Source organism: Phyllobates terribilis, unplaced genomic scaffold (assembly GCF_046119375.1).
Source record: "Phyllobates terribilis strain yellow unplaced genomic scaffold, ASM4611937v1 Scaffold_1__5_contigs__length_1240528914, whole genome shotgun sequence".
NCBI classification, from domain to species: Eukaryota; Metazoa; Chordata; class Amphibia; order Anura; family Dendrobatidae; genus Phyllobates; species Phyllobates terribilis.
Genome location: NW_027362761.1, coordinates 1014032958 through 1014055823, shown reverse-complemented (window position 1 = coordinate 1014055823; position 22866 = coordinate 1014032958). Strand labels below are relative to the sequence as shown.

Here is a 22866-nt window from a genome sequence, read left to right as displayed (position 1 = left end):
ATTCTAATACATAACAATGGATGAATGAAAAGTGCTCAGTGATTGGGCTCATGCACATAATTTTCTAGTACTAGCTGTGGTTTTCACGAATAGCAATTGTATGATATTCTATGGAGCTGTGCACATGTCCGATTTTGATCTGAGAAGTCAAATAAGAATCGGCAATGCAAGTCTATGGGTCCATAAAAAAAATAAGACAACACTCAGATGACATCCGAATGCTGTTCGATTTTCATGGACTGACAGAAAGGACAAGGTTCAGGAACTAATGCCATTCTGATTGGAATAACACAGGTCTGCAAAAAATAAAGATTACGTGGAATAACCAAAACAGTTCTTGAAATTGAATGTTTTTTGGTGCTCAGAATCCGAAAATGACCTCCGTTTTGTCATAGGACATCACGTTTCCTGACAATTTAGGTAACTATGTTAAATAAGGCAATACCGTGAAATAAATAGACTTATAAAATTAATATTTTATTACAAATTTTTCATGAAAATAATTTTTGAACTGAAATGAGCTCACCAACACTAGCTAAAATTAATTTTTTGCCCTGTCAGGCTCCTCTTGGTACATTTGTGCTTGTGAGTAGCATCTGGAATGTCTCTCTGAAGCATCCAATAGTAGTCTGCCATCATTGTAATGCTCCATTTTCCCTGGTATCGTCTTTCCATCTCTTTAATGTGTTGGTAGAATTGTTCACCTTGCCCTTCACTCACAGCTCCCAAATTTTCAGGAAAGTAGTCAAGGTGGGAATGGAAGAAATGCACTTTCAAACTCATTAGGCAACCTAATGCTTGACATGCTTTCAGCATTCGTCCGACGATCTTGATGTAGTCAGAATCTTTTTCATTTCCTAAAAATTTCTTTACGACCTCTTCAAATGCAATCCACTCTTATTTTTGAGGATCCGTCATGGCATTGACAAATTCTTTATCAGCTATAAACCTTCTAATGTCTGGTCCGACGAACACACCTTCCTTTAATTTTACCTCCGAGAGGCTTGAAAACTTGGTGACCAAGTATTTGAAGCATTCCTCATCTCTTGGAAGTGATTTTATGAATTGCTTCATCAAGCCCAATTTTATATGGAGAGGTGCCAAAGTTTTTCAGAGGACATTTTTTTCACTGACTGTCAGCACCCTCAGCTGCCAACTCTTCTTGGTCCAGTGATTTTGTCTGTCTCGACTGTCCCACAGACACAGAAAACAAGGGTATTTGGTATACCCAGCTTATTGCCCGAGCAGCATGCACAAGACCTTCAAATTCCCACACACTTGCCAACCGTGATCTTCATATTTAAGTTTACGAAGAACCAATTCCAAGTTCTCATAGGTTTCCTTCAAGTGTACGGAATGATCTACAGGGCTGGAAGCGTAAAAAAACTACTTTGAGAGTAAAACTACTTTGAGACTTCTTTTTGAAGGATCTATAAAAAGATGCCATTGCACTGAATCATATTAGATTTTGAATTGACCCATCAAACCTTCGACATCGAAGCAATAAACCAAATTGTCTTCCTGGAACAAACTCCTTTTCACGATGTCTGAACCATGAAAAAGATACTGCTGGTAACAATAAATTCCTGCTTTTGAGCCTTGATCCGAGTAACTCAGCAGCAACTTTGGGAAGATTCAAGTCTCTTACTTAATCCTTCATCTCCTGGGAAAAAGTTTTTTGTCTTGTATCATCTTCAAAGTCAGAACTTGATTCATCATCTGGTTCAAGAATGATTCCACCTTCATCGGAGCTAGTTATCTCTTCTAAGGGAGCAGGGACCTTGGGTACTGGTATATCTGCCATGGGGGATGGAACGAATTGCTGAGTGAAGATTGGGGTTGGAAATGGAATGCTTCCATTTGGAATTATGCACTTTCACTTCGCATGAACAAAAGTAACAGTCGTCACTATGGTTCTTTTGCTCTCACCATACCACAGGAATCCCATAACAGAAAGCTTTTTTCTTACCCTTGAAACAATTTTGGAGGTCCTCAACACACCAGTTGCACACTTTATGAGGCACCCAAACATTTATCTTGATATCCAAGTTTTAGTCCAAAGTATGCAAAGTATACTGTTTTCACAAAGTCTGTAATATTCAGCTGTTGATTCAACACTGTATATTCACCACAAATGAAACAAAAATGGTCAGACGAATTAATACACTTCCGCAAAGCCATAACGCTAATTTGGGGAAACACGGTTGATGAATGAAATTCCAATGCAAGTTTCTTGAAAGCATAAGGAGTCAAGGACCTTTCATTATGTATCTAACCACCTGACTGCCACCAGCCAATCACGCAGTTCCTATTGATGTTAATGGGGAAAGAAAATACGCTGCCTGCTGATGATTCACACCAGAGTTTGCAGAAGAACCTATAGGTTTGTGGCAAGTTCTAACATTTAGGATTTTATTCAATATTTTTATATTTTATTTATTTTTTTTGTTATCAAAACACCAAAATACATGGAAATTATATGAAAATACTCAAACAGCTTTTTAGTCGCACGTGTGGAAAAATTGGTCTTGTGAACCTACCTTTAAGCAACACACACAAAAGAGAATATTTGAAGTAAAATTCCCTTGGCAAAGTGTCTATAGCAAAACGTGAGTTGGGTGCAGTTAGCATCCGGGCTCAGTATTTGTATGCATTATGCTATCATTTTTTGCATTTATCTTTGTGAGGTTTGGGAACTGTGCAATTTATTATCCTGTTTAGTAGTAAGTTTACTAGTAATATTCTCAAACAAATCTCTAAGGCTTTCCCAGAACAGATGCAGTGAGGGCTCGCTCCCACTTGCGATGAAATCGGACGAATGGAATCCGATAAAAAAATCGGATTGCATTCGGACCAATGTTATTCTATGATTCTGTGTTCATCTGCGATTTTTTTATTCAACTCGGATCGGATCACAATCGGACTGGAAAAAAAATCGCAGCATGCTGCGATTGTAATCTTAAATCGGATGTATTCAGCAGTAAAAATCAATGGATGCGATTTTAAATCGAACGGCTCTCGAGTAATCTGAATGCCATGCAATTTTGTAGTAACATTCAGGCTCGGACTGGCCTGGCGGGGTGCCGTGAAATTTCCCGGTGGGCCTCCTGCAGAGAAGACAGAGGGGAATTTAAAAAAAAAAAAAAAAAAAGTGGTTGCGGGCCCTTTAAGGGCGCGCGCACGCACTCTCACCGCCGCGATGCCCAGGACAGTAGCGGGAGGGGCCTGGGAGCAGGAGAGCTGAAGAGCAGAGCAGGAGCCGCACTGCAGCGTCACACTCAGCAGACAGGGCCGCACGTCTGCTGAAAGTGACGTCACATCGCACCCTGCACTGCAGTCTCCCGCGCGTCTGTACTGTACAGGTAGTGTAATATTTGTGGGTGTTTGTATGAATTTGATTAATTTGTGTGTATATGCTGCCTGAGTGTGTGTGTGTCTGTGTGTATATGCTGCCTGCCTGTGTGTGTGTATATGCTGCCTGCCTGTGTGTGTGTGTATATGCTGCCTGCCTGTGTGTGTGTGTATATGCTGCCTACCTGTGTGTGTGTGTATATGCTGCCTACCTGTGTGTGTGTGTATATGCTGCCTGCATGCGTGTGTGTGTATATGCTGCCTGCATGTGTGTGTATATGCTGTCTACGTGTATGTGCGTGTGTATATGCTGCCTGCATGTGTGTGTGTGTATATGCTGCCTGCGTGTGTGTGTATATGCTGCCTGCATGTGTGTGTGTGTGTGTGTATGCTGCCTGCATGTGTGTGTGTATATATGCTGCCTGCATGTGTGTATGTGTGTATATGCTGCCTGCATATGTGTGTGTGTGTATATGCTGCCTGCATGTGTGTGTGTGTATATGCTGCCTGCATGTGTGTGTATATGCTGCCTGCATATGTCTGTGTGTATATGCTGCCTGCATGTGTGTGTGTATATGCTGCCTGCATGTGTGTGTGTGTATATGCTGCCTGCATGTGTGTGTATATGCTGCCTGCATATGTGTGTATGTGTGTATGCTGCCTGCATGTGTGTATATGCTGCCTGCATGTGTGTGTGTGTGTGCGTGTGTGTATATGCTGCCTGCATGTGTGTGTGTGTGTATATGCTGCCTGCATGTGTGTGTGTGTGTATATGCTGCCTGCATGTGTGTGTGTGTATATGCTGCCTGCATGTGTGTGTGTGTATATGCTGCCTGCATGTGTGTGTGTGTGTGTATATGCTGCCTGCATGTGTGTGTGTGTGTGTATATGCTGCCTGCATGTGTGTGTGTGTATATGCAACCTGCATGTGTGTGTGTGTATATGCTGCCTGCATGTGTGTGTGTGTGTGTATATATATATATATATATATATATATATGCCTGTGTGTATATATATATATATGCCTGTGTGTGTATATATATATATACCTGTGTGTGTATATGGCTGCCTGCGTGTGTGTGTATATGCCTGCATGGGTGTGTATATATATACCTGCATATGTGTGTGTGTGTGGTGTGTTTATGCCTGCATGCGTGTGTGTGTGTGTATATGCCTGCATGCATGCGTGTGTGTGTGTGTAGTGTGTATATGCCTGCATGTGCTTGTGTGTATGTATTTGAGAGCCTGCATGTCTACGTGTGTATATGTGTCTTCACACGTGTGTGCGTACTTCCCTGCGTGTCTGCAGTTTTGTGCGTGATTGTCTGAGTGTGTACGTGTCCTCATTTCTGTGAGTATCTGTATCTGCGTGTGTATATTAGGGCTCTTTCACATGTCCTGATATTTACGGGACTGGAGATATCCGCGTCCACCTGTGTGTCATCCGTGTGACACATACCGGCGCTTCGGAATCAGTGTATAGTTAGCGCTGTTCCCAAGAGCCGGGTGCTGAGCGCTGCCCTCATTATAGATCCCTGCCGGTGCTGCGATCAGCAGCAGCAGGGTCAATGATGAGAGTAGTAGTCTACTCCTGCCGTGTCCAACTGTAAAAATAGGAATAAAATAAAAAAATCCTTATACTCACCTCTCCTAAGTGTCACCCACTGTAATCCGTGTGAGTGCTCACGCCAAGGGGAATGACTCCTGAAGCGAGCGGGCCCCAGAGCTGCGCTCAGTGATTTGACAGGGCACCGCTTGTTGAGCGCAGCTCCGGGGTCCACTCGCTGCAGGAGTTATTCTCCTCGGCGTGAGCGCTCGCACGGATTACAGCGGGTGACATTTAGGAGAGGTGAGTATAAGGATTTTTTTATTTTATTCCTAATTTTACAGTTGGACATGGCGGGAGTAGACTACTACGCTCATCATTGACCCTGCTGCTGATTGCAGCGCCGGCAGGGATCTATGATGAGGGCAGCGCTCAGCACCCGGTGCTTGGGAACAGCACTAACTGTCATCAGTGTGCGGGACGTTTTGCGGGAGGTGCATCAGGTAAAAAACAGACATGTCAGCGGGTTTTGCCCACGGACACCACATGGTCTGTCTGTGGAAAGTGGACACACACTGTCGTGCACATTCATTTGAATGGGTCTGCGTGTACCAATGTCTCTGGTACGTGTGGAAACTGTCACCGCACGTGTGAAAGAGCCCTTAGTATGTATCTGTGTGCGCTTGTTTTCGTGTGTGTAAGCGTGCTTCTGCATGTCTGTGTGCTCTTCCGAAGATTTATTATATTTGGGGAGAGATGGCAGAGAAATTTTAGGAGACATAATGGGGAGATGTGTGAAGAAACAGTATGGTGAACTAGGGGAGGGGTGGGAATGGGTGCAGGAACAGAATGGGGATGTATGAGGAAACAGTATGGAGAGTAGAGGAATAGTGTGAGGAGACAGTATGGAGGGAGAAAAGTGTGAGGTGACACAGCACAGAGACTAGGTAGTGTGGGGGAAGGTATAGAGATGCGGCAGTATGGGGGGAACAGTGTGAGGGCACAGCAAGGAGGGAACAGTATGCTGAGGAGGGGGAGTGTGATGAAGAGGCACAGTATAGGGACTGGGCAGTATAGGGGGGACACAGTGTGAGAGGACAATGTGAAGAGGGGGCCCAGTATGGTAAGGAGAGGACAGTGTGGAGTGCAGGTAGCATAAGAGGGGTAGAGTGTATGTCATATTTTGTGCAGGGAGCATTGTAAGAGTTAGGTTTATTCAGGGGCTCAGTGTAGATATTTTTATTCAGGAGCATTATAATGACACTGCTATCTTTAAGGGCATCGTGTCGGGATGTGCTGCAGAGGAGAAGATGGAAGTCTGCAGAGACGAGCTGTGGATGAGAAAAGTCATCAAGGGGTCTGGACAAGATGGAGACGAAAAGAAAGCGAACGACTCTAATCAGAGAAGCCGTCTCAGGTAAGATACCTGGATGTAAATGTTCATCTGTGATCCTGCCTGCGTCTCATCACTACTGTGGTTCCTGTATGGTCCGCAGTCTGATGATGACTGATAACAACTCCCAGTATCTCTATTGTTAATTACATACTGGGAGTTGTAGGTTTAGGCGATACAAAGATATATGGGTCTGACCTGACATTACAATTGATGGTGGTTTAGATCATGTATTCATGTACTGATGTGTTTGTGCGCGTCTGCGTGTTTGTACTCTTCTGCGTGTTTGTGCGCTTCTGCGTGTTTGTACGCTTCTGCGTGTTTGTGCGCGTCTGCGTATCTGGAATAATATGTATTTTTGTAAGATGCGTGTGTGGCACCCCAGGGGTCTGGTTTCCACAGTAACAAGCAATGTTATGTCTGAGAGCAGGTGGGAGGTCTCTTGGTCAGGGATCCTGTGCATGCCACACCTCCTGCCCAGTCCTGGGAGGGGAAGAACTTCCCCTGTATAAACCTGGGGCTGAGGCAGGGTTAGAGAGTTCAGAGGGAGAGTGCAGCCAGGAGGGCTGACAGGGAGCTGTGGCTCCGGCTGGGCCCAGCTCCTGGGCCATGCCAGAAGTAGAGAAGAGAAGCAGACATAGGAAAGAACATCAGGAGCTCTGTGGGAGCAGTGCTACAAGGAGTCAGGGGCTGGCAGCTGCAGAGCTCGCCCTGACTGAGAAGTTATCACCGGACCCGGAGTCCGAGGCTGTGGGGACTAACTCCTATCCAGCAGCAGAAACCGACCGGCAGGGGATTGCAGGTCCTCTGGCCCAGAAACCCGAAGGCACGGTCACACGCGTGGGACCAGCACCGCCGTCGTGGAGCGGAAGCTACTAGAAGGCCCCGAGTCACCGGCCATACGGGTGAGCACCACACGGTACACTCAGGGACGTGGGCTACTTATACCCGCTTCTAGCAAGGTAGCCAGAAGAGTATCGTTAGTTTGGGAGGCCTACAACTCCGCCTGGCCAGGGGAGATCCCATCTGCTCAAGGACTGACCAGGCCCCAATCGCTAGCCAGTACTCCGGGAGGGTCTATCGTTGTCACCAGTAAAGACCCTGAACTACACCGTACCGTCTCTGAGTGGTTCCTGCTACCCCCATCATCCACGTCGGCTGCCCTGAGGCCATACCCCTCCCGTTGGGGGTTATACTATCACGCTGCACAATCCTACCACCGGCCTCAGCGGTCTGCCCTGCAGCAGCAGCTCCTTAGCTGTACTCAACGGGTGGCGTAGTCGTCCAACATCTACCGCTAATACAGCGCCACTTAGTCTGACTCCCTGGGCACGGACCGGGTCACCGCCACGAGACTACAACCCTCAACAGATCCGGCTCCGGGTAAGCTCCTGCATGCGCAACGCTGTGCGACACAGGCCCAGGGGTGCGTCACGTGTATGTAACTGTACATTGTGGTGTGTAATAACATTCATATGCTTGAGGCACCTTTACTAAATCTATTAGGTATCTTTCACATGTGTTAGGGAATTCCATTTGTCTTTCCACATTTAGGAACAGACAAGTGAAATTTGCTAACCTTGTCATAACTGTCACCATTGGGATGTGCTTGTATGAAGCGGGTTCAGGAGCTGAGCCTGCTCCATACCGGGCAAATGTCGGCTGTGTTACATAGCCGGCGTCTGCATGTAACAGCAGTGTTCAGAGCTCTCCTTGATTGCTGCTGTTTTGAGTATTTAAGTGCCCTTGTCAATCACTGACAGCGGGATTTAGATAGCACGATGGCCGGTGCATGCAGCCCCCTGAGACGCAGTTGCAGTTTGCTGTTCGGTTGCCAGTAGTGCTGAGTGAGCGTGGTCGGATAAGAGACATTAGTCACCGCGAACTACGAAGTGAGCATGCTGCAATAACGTCCAGCACCTTGATTGTGACACTTCCATGGAGCCCAACCTCAGGCTGAGCTTCATTGAATGACTAACATGGCAGCAGCACCTGGCAACTAGTGCTGAGCGAGCGTGGTCGGATAAGGTGTGATCCCAGCATGCTCGGGTGTTATCCGAGTATCTTGTAGTGCTCTGCTAATATGCTCGAGTCCCCGGGGTAGCATGTTTTGCGGCGGTAGACAGAAGCAACACATGCAGGAATTGCCTGTTTGTTAGGTGCCGGACGTTATTGCAGCACGCTCACTTTGTAGTTCGCAGTGACTGTAATGTCTCCCTCCTTGCACCGACCCAATAACAGGAAGCGAGTGGCGACAGGGAGAATAAAATGTAATTTTCTCCGTGTAGCCAACGCTTTTCCAATAAGCCCTCTAACCGGGCTTTAAACCCTATTTACCTGCAGATTACTCCTATATCTGCAGATAAATAGCGTTTTTCAAGGTGACAAGTTACCATTAAAGGGACTCTGGCAGTACGGAATGACTGTTCGAACAAAGTCCTGCCGCTTGGTGCTCCACAGCATGGCCAATCATGTAACTATAGTGCATTATAGAAAAGCATAACAAGTAATAAAACCGATTATGGTGGGCTGTAGTGTGGGCCCCTAGAGTCATTTCCCCTGGTGGGCCCTAGGCACCCCAGTCCGACCCTGGTAACATTAATCACTGTCCCAGGAAATTGCATCACAATCCCACGAAAAACGGATGTAAATAGCATCACATACGCTGAAAGTAGGAAAAAAAACCCGCAGAATCGCATTGCAATCGCAGAAGAATCGGAAACAAAATCGCAGAACACTTGTCCGACTGTCCTGCATCAAAATCGGACCGATTTTAAATTCGTTAGTGTGCCTCCGGCCTAATACTGAGAAAACATTTCATACAACTGGATTCAATTTACTAGTTATGTGATTTCTTTAGACAATTGGTCACTCAAGATTTTATATAGAGGTATCAGACTACAGGGAAATGCATGTCACAATTTTCAGATTTATATTTTTTAAATAATTAGAAAACCATAAATAATTTCCTCTACACTTCACAAATACTTGCTACTTTGTATTGATAGATCACATAAAATCCCAATAAAGTATATTTAAGTTTGTGGGTGTAACATCAAAAAATGTGGAAAAGTTGATGGGGTATGAATACTTTTTCAAGGCACTGTATATTGTGAGGTTTGGGGTCTGTGGCAGGTAGGAGTATTTTACTCCACATTTTCTGTATGTTGCTTAAACACTGAGCACATTCTTCCATTATAATGCACTGAAATTGATGTTATGCAAAATAAGCACTATTTCAGATGTTTATATCTTGCGGCTGGTTGCATTTGCTCCTGCTGCTATTCGGTATTTTCTTTTTTTAAGAAGGCCTGTCACTTGCTCAAAAAATTTAGTAAAATACCTTGTAAAACTCCCTGAGCTCCTCTGATTCTGCGACTCTTTTTGCCTTTACGCTTTATCAATCAATGCAGAGATATTCAAATTTGTTACTTTTGGAGTGCAGTATGTGAAATCTCCTTCCTAGAAGCTGCCAATCACAGCTCAGCATCAGATCTAGCAGTCTAGCAGTCTCAGAGGCTGCCGAGCTGTGATTAGCAGTGTCGAGGATAAAAGGGTGGAAGCGCACACACCCAAAGAAGATGAAGAAATGCTCAGTTGCACTACAAGCAGAGATTTCACATATTGCGCTTCAAAAGCGGCAAATGTGAATACTTTTGCAATGGAGCAATGCTGCACAGAATGAAAAAAAACAACAGAATCAGGGGAGCTCAGCAATTTTTATAAGGTATTTAGCTACATTTTTATGAGCAATTGGCTGGATTTCTTTAATCATGTTAAAATAAAGCATTTAATATAAATGCCTATGGTTTTGGTTTCAATTTTTCCCTAAAGGGAAGCTGTTATCAGGTTTTTCCTATCCTTTCTGAGAGCAGCATTATGCAGGGGCAGAGACCATGATTCCAGCATGTATCACTTACAAGGCTGCTTGCTGTCATTTTGATCAAATCACTGTTTTATCTGCTGCAGATTTTTTCAAATGTGAACTCTGTTTAACCCTGTCCATACGACTTATTGACAGAATTCTGTGTATACAGTGCATATACAGAAAGCTGCCAATAAGTGGTAGGGGCAGGTTTATATACAGCTCATGAATATAGAGGACTACCTGGCCGTAGGTTTACTGATCCTCTAATGATAATCTTTTGCTGATAAAACAGTGATTTTATCAAAATTACAGAAACCAACCCAGTAAATGACACATCACTGGAATCAGGTTCTCTGTCTCAGTACATTATGCTACTCTCAGATAAGGTGGTAAAAACTTGGCAATGAATTTCCTTTAAAGGTACTGTATATTACCACTCCTTACTCTTTTTTTAATATTTAGGTATATATCTTTAATGAGCTTTGAAAGATGATTAGACATACGAGTTAAACGACAGTCTTCTCCAACATGAAAAGACAACTATCCACAAACAGCTGTTTTGAGGTTCTTGCCCCTCATCAGTCCAAAGTAGAGTTGGCCAGGAGAGGGCCATCGATAAAGGTCTAAGGAGCAGGCCCATATTTGCTATTAAGCACCGGAGAGTTGAGGGGGGGGGGGGGGATGTTTTAAGGTAATATTTGAGGTTCAAAATTCATTGCGTTATATATCCATTTTATTTGAGGATTTTCCCCACAAACTTGAATGAGATGAGAAAAATTCCATAAATAAAAACACTAAAGATTCGTTCTGTAGCAAAAACGCAATAAGAATACATTTAATCCACATACTGCTTAATCAGTCAAGTTTTATCAAAGCTAAATTAGGCCACGAGCACACAGAGTATTTGGTCAGTATTTCACATCAGTTATTTGTAAGTCAAAACTAGGAGTGGAACAATGGTATTGGCTTCCAAATTCTGAGGTAAAAAACTCACGAAATACTAACGTGTGCACGTGGCCCAGCAGGGAGTTTTCAAAGAAGGAAATTTTATTTAAAGTATGACCTATAAAAAAAGAGACTAAAAATGCAATGAAAACGCAACAAAAACCTGTGTTAAAAACAGTATTTTTACTGCCAAAAGCAAAAGTTTTGACTGCAGAAAAAAGCAACAAAAACGTTGCGTGTGAACATAGCCTTAGAATGGGTCAAAACCGCTCAAAGAATTAACATGCTGCAGATTTGAAACTGTTTGAAATCTGCAAGGAAAAATAAGCAACATGAGCATGAGATTTCAGGAGTCTCATTCACTCTTATGGGACAGTAAAATGGTGCATTTTTTCATGACAAAAATGCATGGAGAAAAGAGGCAAAAACACATTTTGTGAACATATCCTTAAAGCTGGTTCCATGTATGTTGAGTGATAAAAGATACCTATGATGAAAACAGGTGTAAAATGCTTATTTACCTTGATTGGTTTATGTCTGTTTCCCTGGAAAAAAATGCAAACAAAAACAAAACTTTATATATTGACATCAAAATATTGATGACTCTACAGTTATAGCACATTTGTCCACCTTTAACACCAATTTACTGTAAATACATAAAAGTTTGACTTTTACTTATCATAATCATTGTATAGACCATCAGAAAATTATAAGCACCCTGCCTTCAGGATTTTATATCTCAAACTAATATTTAGGCAATTTCATGGGGCTTATATCCATATCCTGACTGTAAAAATTAGTTTTGAGAAATTCAGTGTTTAAATTGTATGTAAATGAGCCTCAAGTGCAGCAGAGTGGAACACTGAACTCAGCTTTTCTGCCCTACCTTCCAATTCCCTGCCCGCCACCTGCCTACAACCTCTCAATGACCAATTACTCTTGCTTCAGTGACATGCCTCCTCTGACCAGTCAGACACACATGGCAAGCAGCAGGCAGGGAATAGGAAGGGAAGACAGGAGAGCTGCAAGTGCAATGTCCCACCCAGAAGCATCTGCGGCTCATTTGTATATGATCTAACCTCTGGATTTCTCAGAAACTGAAAAATGGATTGCTAAAATTTAGATATCGAAATTGCCTCTTCAGTGAAAAACAGGACTTGAACTCTATAGCGCCACCTATTGGAAACAGCGATCCTACAAGTCACAATCAACCCTTTAACGAGTCGTGCAATATGACTTAGGCTATGTGCCCACGTTGCGGACCTGAAGCATATTTTTTACGCTTCTCCCTGGCGGGAAAATCGCATGCGGATATTACATGCGGTTTTCCCGCCAGGTAGAAGCGTTTGTGAGGCGTCTTTGCAGTGTCTTTGCATGCATTTCCGCATGCGGGTTATCAAGCACTTCTCCAAGTCATTTAAAGCATCACTTGGAAAAGTGCTTGACAGCTTGTTCACACTATATAAATCCATGCAACCGGCATGGATATATATATTGTGACCAAGTAATAGTTAAAAAAAAAGAATCAGAATGGTAAAAAATAAAAAAATAAACTTTATACTCACCTTCTGATGCATTCTCTGCCCCGTCCGGAGTCTTGAGCGGCTCTCGCTGTTGTGTGCAGGACCTGCGGTGACGTCATTGAGTCATGTGGTGGGTCACATGACTCAATGACGTGGCAGGTCCTTCAGACAACAGCGCGACGGAGGGAAAACATCAGAAGATAAGTATAAACTTTATTTTTTCTTTTTTTTACAGGTTCTTTGGTACCCAGGTCTGGATGAGAGTCTCCTCTCCTCCAGACTTTGGTACCATCCGCACATTGATCCCGCAGCGCTTCCGCAAAATTAATGAACATGCTGCGGATTTTTGACCGCAGCATATACGCTGCGGAAAAATCCGCAGCATGGGCATTGACATTGCGGAATGCCATTGGGGACCATGGGGTGCGGATATACATGCGTTTTACAAGCGTTTACGCTGCGGAAATTCCGCAGCATATATGCTTGAAAAACGCTACGTGGGCACACAGCCTTAGGATAATAACCAAATCAGAATCTCAATTTGCAGACACGGTGTTTCGGGCTGTGTACCCTCCTCATCAGTGCAAAGTATGAGAACTGATTTAGCTAGATGAGAGGCTCTGGACTGAGGTCTAAGGGGTAGAGAGTGACATACTGGCTCTGGCATATCAAGGTAAGGAGGCTTATTCGCCGTGCAGTGCTCCTCTGGGAAATTTAATATGCAAATTGCCTCTTCAGTGAAAAAGAGGACTTGAACTCTATAGTGCCACCTATTGGAAGCTTTTTACATATGGATTTAGATTTAGATATGGATTTATTCATCATGAAAGCAGCTGCACATATATGCCATTAGTTTGAGGTGTAAAATCCTCATGACAGGATACCCTTAACCCCTTTATACCAAATCATATTTTACCTTCCTATTTTTCAAATTGGACCTGTGTCACTTTATGTGATAATAACTCAGGAATGCATCTACATGTCCCAGTGTTTCTGAGAGCTCATGACACAATGAACTTTCTGTTATTGCTGAATTTAGATTGATAAAATTTGCATTTATTTATGAAAATATTGGAAATTTGGCAAAAATATTGAAAAATAATGGTTAACAACATAATAAAGATTTAGTAGCAATTTCATTTTTTCCAACAAAATTTTGAAAATCTATTTTTTTACATTCCCATTCAGTTTTGAAGTGACTGAAGTTTTCCCAATGATAATCCGCATGTGCTGTGCACATGCTGCGGAAATTTCCACTGCGGATTAGCATTGCGGAAAAATAAGCAGCATGTCCATTAATTTTGCGGACACGCAGAGTAAATTGACGCCATTGACTTGCATTGAATCGCTTAATATCCACATGACTACATGTGCACACGCGGATATTAAGCGATTCAATGTGCGGATGGTACCCGGGTCTTGAGAAGAAGAGACTCATCCAGACTCGGGTACCATGTGGTTGCGTGACCTGTCACATGACTAAATGATGTTATGAAAGGTCCTTTCACACCACCACGAGCCGTACAAGAGACCGGACGCAGTGGAGAAAAGACCGGGGGATATCGGAAGGTGAGTATAATATTTTTTTTTATTATTATTTTTTACCATTTTTATTCTTTTTTTCAACTATTACTTGGTCACACTATATAAATCCATGCCGGTTGCATGGATTTATATAGTGTGACCAAGTTGTCAAGCAGTTTTCCAAGTGATGCTAAAATCGTTTGGAAAAGCGCTTGATAACCTGCATGCGGAAATGAATGCAAAAATGCTTGACAAATGCTTCTACCTGGCGGGAAAAATGCATGTAAAATCCACATGCGTTTTGTCCTGCCAGGGAGAAGCGGAAAAAAGATGCAGCATTTCTGCATCGTGGGCACTTAGGCTGTGTGCCCACGTAGCGTTTTTCAAGGGTTTTTGTTGCGGAATTTCCGCAGCGGAAACGCTTGTAAAACGCTTGGTAACCCGCACCCCATGGTCCCCAATGGGATTCCGCAACTTCTATGCACATGCTGCGGATTTTTCCGCAGCGTTTATGCTGCGTTCAAAAATCCGCAGCATGTCATTTAATTTTGCGTTTCCGCAAGCGGAATTGCCTTGGTCCAATGCATAAAAAACGCAAGGCAATTCCGCATGTGGAAAACGCGTGATAAACGCGCGAAAAATGCGCGATAAACGCGTGCGGAATTCCGCATGCGTTTTTCCGGGAGAGGACTTGCATTTATGAAGCAGAAATTTTCTGCTTCATAAATGCAACGTGGGCACATAGCCTTAGCCTGAGGGGCATATATTTAGAACACCACCAAAAGTAACCATTTCAAAAACTGCAACCCTCAAAGTATTCAGGAAAGATGTTCACCCTTCAGGTGCTTCACTTGAATTAACCCCTTAACGACCTTGGGATTTTCCATTTTTGTGTTTTCATTTTTTGCTCCCCTTCTTCCCAGAGACATAACCTTTTTATTTTTCTGTCAATATGGCCATGTGAGGGCTTATTTTTTGCAGGACAAGTTGTACTTTTAAACGCCTTCACTGGTTTTACCATATCATGTACTAGAAAACGAGAAAAAAATCCAAGTGTGGTGAAATTGCAAAAAAAATGCAATTCTACAGTTGTTTTTTTTTACCACGTTCACTCAATGCTAAATCTGACCTGCCATCATTATTCTCCAGGTCATTACGAGTTCGCAGACACCAAACATGTATAGGTTCTTTTTTATTTAAGCGGTGAAAAAAAATCCACAATTTGGTAAAAAAAAATAAAATGGTGTCATTTTTCGAGACCCGTAGAGTCTCCATTTTTCGGGATCTGGGGCCGGTTGGGGTAGATCCGATGTTTTGATTGCCCGTTATTGCATTTTATTGAAATGCTGCGGTGACCATAAAATCGTAATTCTGGCATTTACAATTTTTTTCTCGTTACGCAGTTTATCGATCGGATTAATTCTTATTTTATATTTATAGATCGGGCGATTCTGAATGAGGCGATACCAAATATATGTGTGTGGGTTTTTTTTAAATTTTATTTTGAATGGGCGAAAGGGGGGTGATTTTAAACTTTTTTAATTTTTTTTTAGATTTTTAAAAACTTTTTTTTACACTTTCTGCTTGCTTCAATAGTCTCCATAGGAGACTAGAAGCAGCAGTTGTCAGCAATTAGAATAAACTGTGTGCAGTAGAAATGCTCACTAGCTATGAGCTCAAAGCAATCAGGATATGACAACCACAGGGGTTTGCTGCAGAACCCGGGTTGTCATGATCACCCATCGGTGACCCGTGATCATGTGACAGGGTCTTCGATGTGCGGGGCTAATGCCGCACTTCCGGCGTGGCGATGTTAAATGCCGCTGTCAGAGATTGACAGCGGCATTTCACTGGTTAACAGCCGTGGGTGGATCGCGAGTCCACCCACGGCTGTTGCAGGCATATGTCAGCTGTAAGAATTAGCTGACATGTGCCCAGTTCAGTGCGTGCTCAGCGCTGGAGCCCTCACTGAACCGGCCTTTCCGACCTGGTGCATACTATTAATGACCAGGTCGGAAAGGGGTGCAAAGTGGAATAAAAAAAATAAAAAATTAGATTATCATCTAGCATCACATTTTTAATTCTCGCAATGAGTAATTAGAGAGAATGTGCTAAGTAATTTCTATTGACTTTTAATACCCCATATGTGGTCAGAATCTATTGTTTGGGCGCATCGCACAAAAAGGAAGAAGCGCTATTTGACTATTGCAGCACAATTTTGGCTGCAATTGATTCTGGATGCCATGTCACATTTGCAGCACCTCCAGAGACACCCCACAAAGGATGTCATTTTTGAAACTATAACATTGAAGAAATTCAACAAGGGGGGGTATACTGACCTTTTTGGAACCACAGGTGCTTCATGAAAGTTTATAACATAGGGACATGGAAATGAAAAAAACACTTTTTCTACAAAAATATTTTTAGCACCAAATTTTTCCTTTTCACAAAGATAGCAGGAGAAATTGGACCATAAAATAATTTTTTGTAACTTCTCCTGAGTACACAGACAATATTTAGCCTGAAATTACTCTATGGGCATACCAATGCTTGGAAGGGAAGGCAAGCTATTTGACTTTTGAAGCGCAATTTTCGCTGGAATAGATTGTGGATGCCATGTTGTATTTGCAGAGACCTCAAGGTGGGAAAACGGCAGAATCTCAAACACAAGTGACCCCAGTTTGAAAACTACACCCCCTCAAAGGAGTTATGTTGGGGTGTAATGACTAGTGATGAGCGAGCACTAAAATGCCTTGGTGCTCGTTGCTCAGGTCAAGCAAATCGTAGTACTTGGCTGCTCGACCCGAGCAACGAGCCCAATGTAAGTCAATGGGAAACTCGAGCATTTTTCCAGGAGGCCTAAAAATTGCCCAAATCGATGGGAACAGTGCTCAAATAACATGGGGAAGACCGCTGGAAGCATCTCCGACTCCCAGGTCACTGCTGTGAACAATGTTATCAGAGTATTACGCCACTTTTACGGACTCACAATAAAACATAGAAAAACAAAACCAAAATGGATTTTAGTGGAAAAAATGTTAAGGAACAATCATACCAGGGTAATGAATTTGTATGTAAGGCACAAAAAATAACAAAAGTCAAAAATGCTCCTCCACACCTTGGGCTATGTTGGCATATAGCGTTTTCATGCATTTTTTTTTGCACTTTTGCATTGCGTTCAACATAAACTTGCCAGACTTTAAAGGGAGTGTAATATCTGACATGCTCCCAAAAATTTCAGGATTATTACCGGTGTAATGTGGGATGATGTCTGCTGACCACGGTTTTATGCAGTCGCCTAATTGTACGGTATTTCTCAGCGACCAGCTGTTAATAGTTTGGATCAACATACACCTGCCAGTGTATAAAGAGTGTAATATCTGACACGCTCCCAAAAATTTCAGGAATACTACCGCAGTAATATGGGATCACGTGTGACAACAACGGTTTAGGCGGTGGCGTTGTACTATAGTATTCATCAGTGTGAATAGGTTGAAGAATGCACAGCTGGCTGACTTTAAATTGAGTATATTTGGCGTGCTACACAAAATGTCTGTATTATTACGGCAGTAATATGGGATCACATGTGAGGATGGAAAATTTTCTCTGCTTCTACAATACCGCATTGTGAATAAAATAAAAAAAATTGCTGTATTCTGCTAACAAGCAAATGGAGCAGTAAAATGGTATACTATATTGATTTTTAAACTACTAATTAGAGTTAAGAGCAGAAAAAAATTATCCCTGATATCTACGGCTATGTACATATGTAACAGCAGCAGCAGGCAGAATGCACAATGGACCCTATTGTGCTGTGTACAGTGTCCACAATCTCTGCCTAACTCCTGCTATCACCAGCAATATATACAGCTGGATTAGTCCTCAGAAGGACTATTAGCTCAGATGAATATATATATATATATATATATATATACACACACTTGTGGAATACCTAAATCTAACTATTAAACTGCCAATCCTGTCCCTCAATCAGCAGCACCACTCCCTACTCTGCCTGTCTGAAGGGTAGACTGTGACGAGCACAGCGGCGCCAGGTCTTGTATAGACCTGATGACGCTATGTGGCCAGCCAATCACTCTAATGCCACAACCAAGATGGCTACGGCATTACAGTGAGTGACAGGCATGTTCATTGGTGTTAGCACCACACCGGATCCCCGCTCTGACATGGGGGGGACTACACTCACCAGTGCTGCGGCCGGCGCTTCCCTTCCTCGTGTTCTGCCTGCTTCCAGCAGGTCTTCCGGCCATGCCCTTAGAGCACATGCATGCTCCCGCCGTCTTAAAGGGCCAGCGTGCGCACTTACTATTGCATCCCTAGCCAATGGCTGTGGGACACTCCCTATATATTGCTCCATCCCTGCTGGGAAGGTGCCTGAACAACCTTCCTGTTCTGTATTCTACGTAGTAAAGGTTGCATACTAGTCCTCGCTACTAAACCCTGCCACCTGCACTCCGGCGCAAACCTGCCTCCTGCACTCCAGCGCAAACCCTGCCTGACGCACTCTGGTGTTATCCTTCTTGCCGCCCTTGGGCACCATCCGGTCTGTCCTGCTGGTTCCAGCTGCTGCGCATTTGTTGGTCTGTCCTCGAGTGGCACCTGGCGTTCATCGGGAGCCAAGTCTAACCTCACCATCAGAGGCTCTAGTGAACAGTCTAGTGCTCACTTAGTCACGCCCCTCCAGGCTCTCCGCGGTCCGTGGCACAGTGGTTCCACAAACCATGTTTGTGACAGTTAGCTCAGGCCAAGGACTCCGCTGGACCCCGGATCCCACCTGATCAGACCATGTACCAAGAGCTCTGCCAACAGAGAGGCGTGCAGGAGAAGTTGTCGATGCAGTTACACTCCCTGACTACCAATATATACAGTATAATGAGGAAACAGAGCTATGATGGCTAAAAATACATATTTTATTAAAGACAAAAATTCATATAGAAGTAAGACAACTATAAATGTGCAAGGTACAGCAACAGCTGTGCAACAAGTGGATCCACAAACCAAAAGGAATGTCTAATAAACATTGCAATTATAAAGGCCGCAAGCATGGATCATGAAGTGCAGCACAGGTAGGGCATAAAATCATACACCTATACTAGCTAAATGCCAATGATAAACGAGTTCATGACATCCGTATCAATTACCCTATAACTAGGCATGCTATTAAGGTGAAGGTCTTACCAGTGGTAGGGGCTGTGGGCGAACTGGCAACACAGTGGAGTACCCCAGGCCATGGACTCCGCTGGACCCCAGATCACGCTTGATAAGACCATGTACCAAGTGCTCTGCCGACAGAGGCGTGCAGGAGAAGTGGTCGATGCAGCTACACTCCCTGACTACCAAGTTGAAGGCCTTAAATATCTCTCCAGAGTCCCATCATATTCAAGCAACCGTGTCTTCTTCGGGACCTTCTCAGTCTGTTTGCTTTTCAGGCCCAAGACTCGCCACTCCACTATGCTTTGACGGCAATCTAAAGCTCTGCCGCGGATTCATCAATCAGTCCTGGCTACATTTTGAACTTCTTCCCATCGGACCGAACAAAGGTAATATTTCTGATGTCACATTTTGGAGGCGAGGCCATGGCATGCTTGAACCCATTATGGGAGAGAGAGGACCCGATCATCTCCAATTTGCCAGCATTCTTGGAGGCTTTTTGCAAAGTATTCGATGAGCCTGGGCAAACCACCTCTTCGACTTCCGCTTTTCTCCATCTACGTCAGTCCAATTCATCTGTGGGATGATAGGCGGTGCGCTTCCGCACTCTGGGATACGAACTTGGATGGAATAATGAAGCTCTGGTGGCGACGTTCTGGGAGGGGCTTTCCGGAAACATTAAGGATGAGCTAGCCGGTTGAGACCTACCAACTACCATCGAGGGCTTGATCTCCCTCGCCATCCGTATAGACCTTCGTTTCCGAGAGCGTTCTCGAGAAGTGGCACGTGACAGAGGATCGCGGTGCCTGGCTCCGTCCTTCCAAAGGCTGCTAGTTCCTCCGCCGTCCCTTGTCAAGGCCTAACCTGAACCCATGCAGGTTGAAAGCTTTGCCCTCGCCAGTCAGTGACAGAGGGATTGCCACACTAGAGGCTAATGCCTGTATTGTGGAAACATGGGTCACTTCATTCGCGCCTGTCCAGTGAGGCCGGAAAACTTCAGCAACTAGGGTTGGTAGGAAAGGCCTCCCTAGATGGAAAAGACATCTCTCTACCCTTGACCCTTACTGTGGCCATGACAACCGGTGAATCCCAGTTTATTGAGACTGCGTATTCGGATTCCGGGGTGGAAGAAAATTTTATCCTCCAGTTTGTAGTGGATCGCTTCTAAATCCCAGTTTGTCTGCTCCAAAACCCTATGGCAATAACATCTGTCGATGGGAGAACTGTTCAGGAGACGGTTCGTCTGATCACTGAGCCGCTCAAGGTCCGTATCTGGATGCTTCATACTGAGATGGCCTTCTATGTGCTGTCCCACATGTTTCATGCCTTTCTGTTAGGCCTACCATGGCTACGATAACACAAGCCTGTGTTGGATTGGAGGACTGGAGAGATGCTCTGCTGGGGACAGTCCTTCCAGGAGAAGTGTCTGACCCCCGTATGTCCGGCTAAGACCCCGTCTTCCCCAGCGTCACTGCTCGGTCTGCCGTCCGCCTGTTGGTCCTATGCTGATGTATTAGACAAAAAGGAAGCCGAGACTTTGCCGCCTCAGAGGCCGTATGACTGCCCTATCGACTTGATTCCCAGATCTATACCCCTAGAGACTGAATTTATCCTCCGTCCTCAGCTGAGACTCAAGCTATGTCTGAATACATTCAGGAGAATTTGGCCAAGGGGTTCATTCAGAAGTCCTCCCCTCCCGCCGGGGCCAAGTTTTTCTTCGTCAAGAAGAAAGTCTACACAGTGTTGGAGCGATCTGTCTATCAGGGCCTCAACCAGATCACGGTGAAAAATAAATACCCTATTACACTAATCCCTGAGTTGTTTGATCGATTAAGGGGTGCCAGGATCTTCACCAGGATCTTCACCATATTAGATTTAAGAGGCGCCTACAATCTAATCCACATTCACCGGAGAGACGAGTGGAAGATGGCTTTCAACGCCAGGGACGGGCATTATGAATACCGAGTGAGGCCCTTCGGTCTCAGTAATACACCGGCAGTTTTTCTAGAGTTTGTCAATGATATCTTCCGGGACCTGCTCTATTCCTGAGTTGTTGTGTATCTTGACGATATTTTGTTTTTTTCCCCGGATGTGGCCTCTCACAGACGAGCGGTTCGTCTAGTTCTTCAGCATCTTAGGGAGAACCGACTGTATGAGAAATGTGTTTCTGAACAGTTCGCCCTTCCCTTCTTGGGTTACGTTATCTCAGATACCGGACTCAGGATGGATCCTGTGAAAGTCTCTTCCATCCTTAAATGGCCACTGACCATTGGAGTCAAAGCAATTCAAAGATTCCTTGGCTTTGCTAACTATTATTGACAATTCATTCCTCACTTCTCCACTCTTACCGCCCACATCTCTTTTATGACCCAAAAAGGAGCCGATCCAAAGAACTGGTCCGCTGAAGCTGAGGAGGCCTTCCGATCTCTGAAACGGTTCTTCTCCACCGCTCCCATTCTGCATCGTCCGGACTTGAACAAACAGTTCTTCCTAGAGGTGGACGCATCCTCATTAGGAGCTGTACTCACTCAAAAGTGTTCTTCGGGCCGCCGAGTGTCCTGCGGTTTCTTCTCTAAGGCCTTCTCCATCCCAGAGCATAACTACTTCATCGGTGACTGGGAGTTACTCGCCATTGAGATGGCTTTGGAAGAGTGGCGATACCTGTTTGAGGGCGCAGTCTATCTGGTGTTGATTTACACGGATCATAAGAACCTGGCGTATCTTCAGTCTGCCCAGAGACTTAATCCACGCCAGACCAGGTGGTCTTTGTTTTTTGCCCGCTTTAACTTTGTTACATTTCAGGTCCAGTGACAAGAATGTCAGGGCTGATGCCCTCTCTCCCTCATTTCTGTCTGGGGACCAAGAGGAAGATCCTCAATTTATCATTGAACCGTCCAAGATGGTTAATGTCGCTCCAGTCAGCCTGTCGTGAATTCCTCCTGGAAAAACTCTTGTGGCCGAATCCAAGAAGGAGCAAGTTTTATCATGGGGCCATTCATCCAAAGTGGCTGGTCACGTGGGACAAAAGGATGCTGCAAATGATTTCTCACCACTACTGGTGGCCATCCATGAGTAGGGATATGTATGCCTACGTGGCTGCTTGTCCTTGTTTGTGCTTGCAATAAAGTCCCCAGCCGACTTCCAACCGGTCCTCTCCTGCCGTCTGGCCCATGGCAGCACATAGCAATGGACTTCATCACAGATTTGCCAGTATCCTAGGGCTGTACCGTCATCTGGGTAGTCGTAGATCGCTTCTCCAAAATGGCACATTTTTCCCCATTGTCTGCTCTTCCATCTGCTCCTGAACTGGCTGACAGCTTCATCAAACATATTTTCCGTCTGCACAGATTTCCTCATCACACTGTGTCCGATTGAGGTTCCACTTCACTTCCAGATTCTGGCGAGCCCTCTGTAAGCATTTGTATATCGTCTTGGATTTCTCCTCGGCCTATCACCCTCAGTTCAATGGGCAAGTGGAGCGTGTCAACCAGGTCCTGGGCAACTACCTGCGACACTTAGTCAATGCCCACCACAATCATTGGGT

At 44.4% G+C, this 22866-nt stretch overlaps 1 protein-coding gene across 4 annotated transcripts in view; it reads right to left on the bottom strand.

The window, feature by feature from the left end:
• The window catches only part of LOC141157210 (probable ATP-dependent RNA helicase DDX60), a 1123923-nt gene that overhangs the window by 277890 nt on the left and 823167 nt on the right, over nt 1–22866 (bottom strand). For all 4 annotated transcript variants that reach the window (XM_073644228.1, XM_073644203.1, XM_073644220.1 and 1 more), the window contains one exon: nt 11625–11648. In XM_073644228.1, the coding sequence (XP_073500329.1) occupies nt 11625–11648 (24 nt within the window). The remainder of the gene's footprint in view (nt 1–11624; nt 11649–22866) is intronic.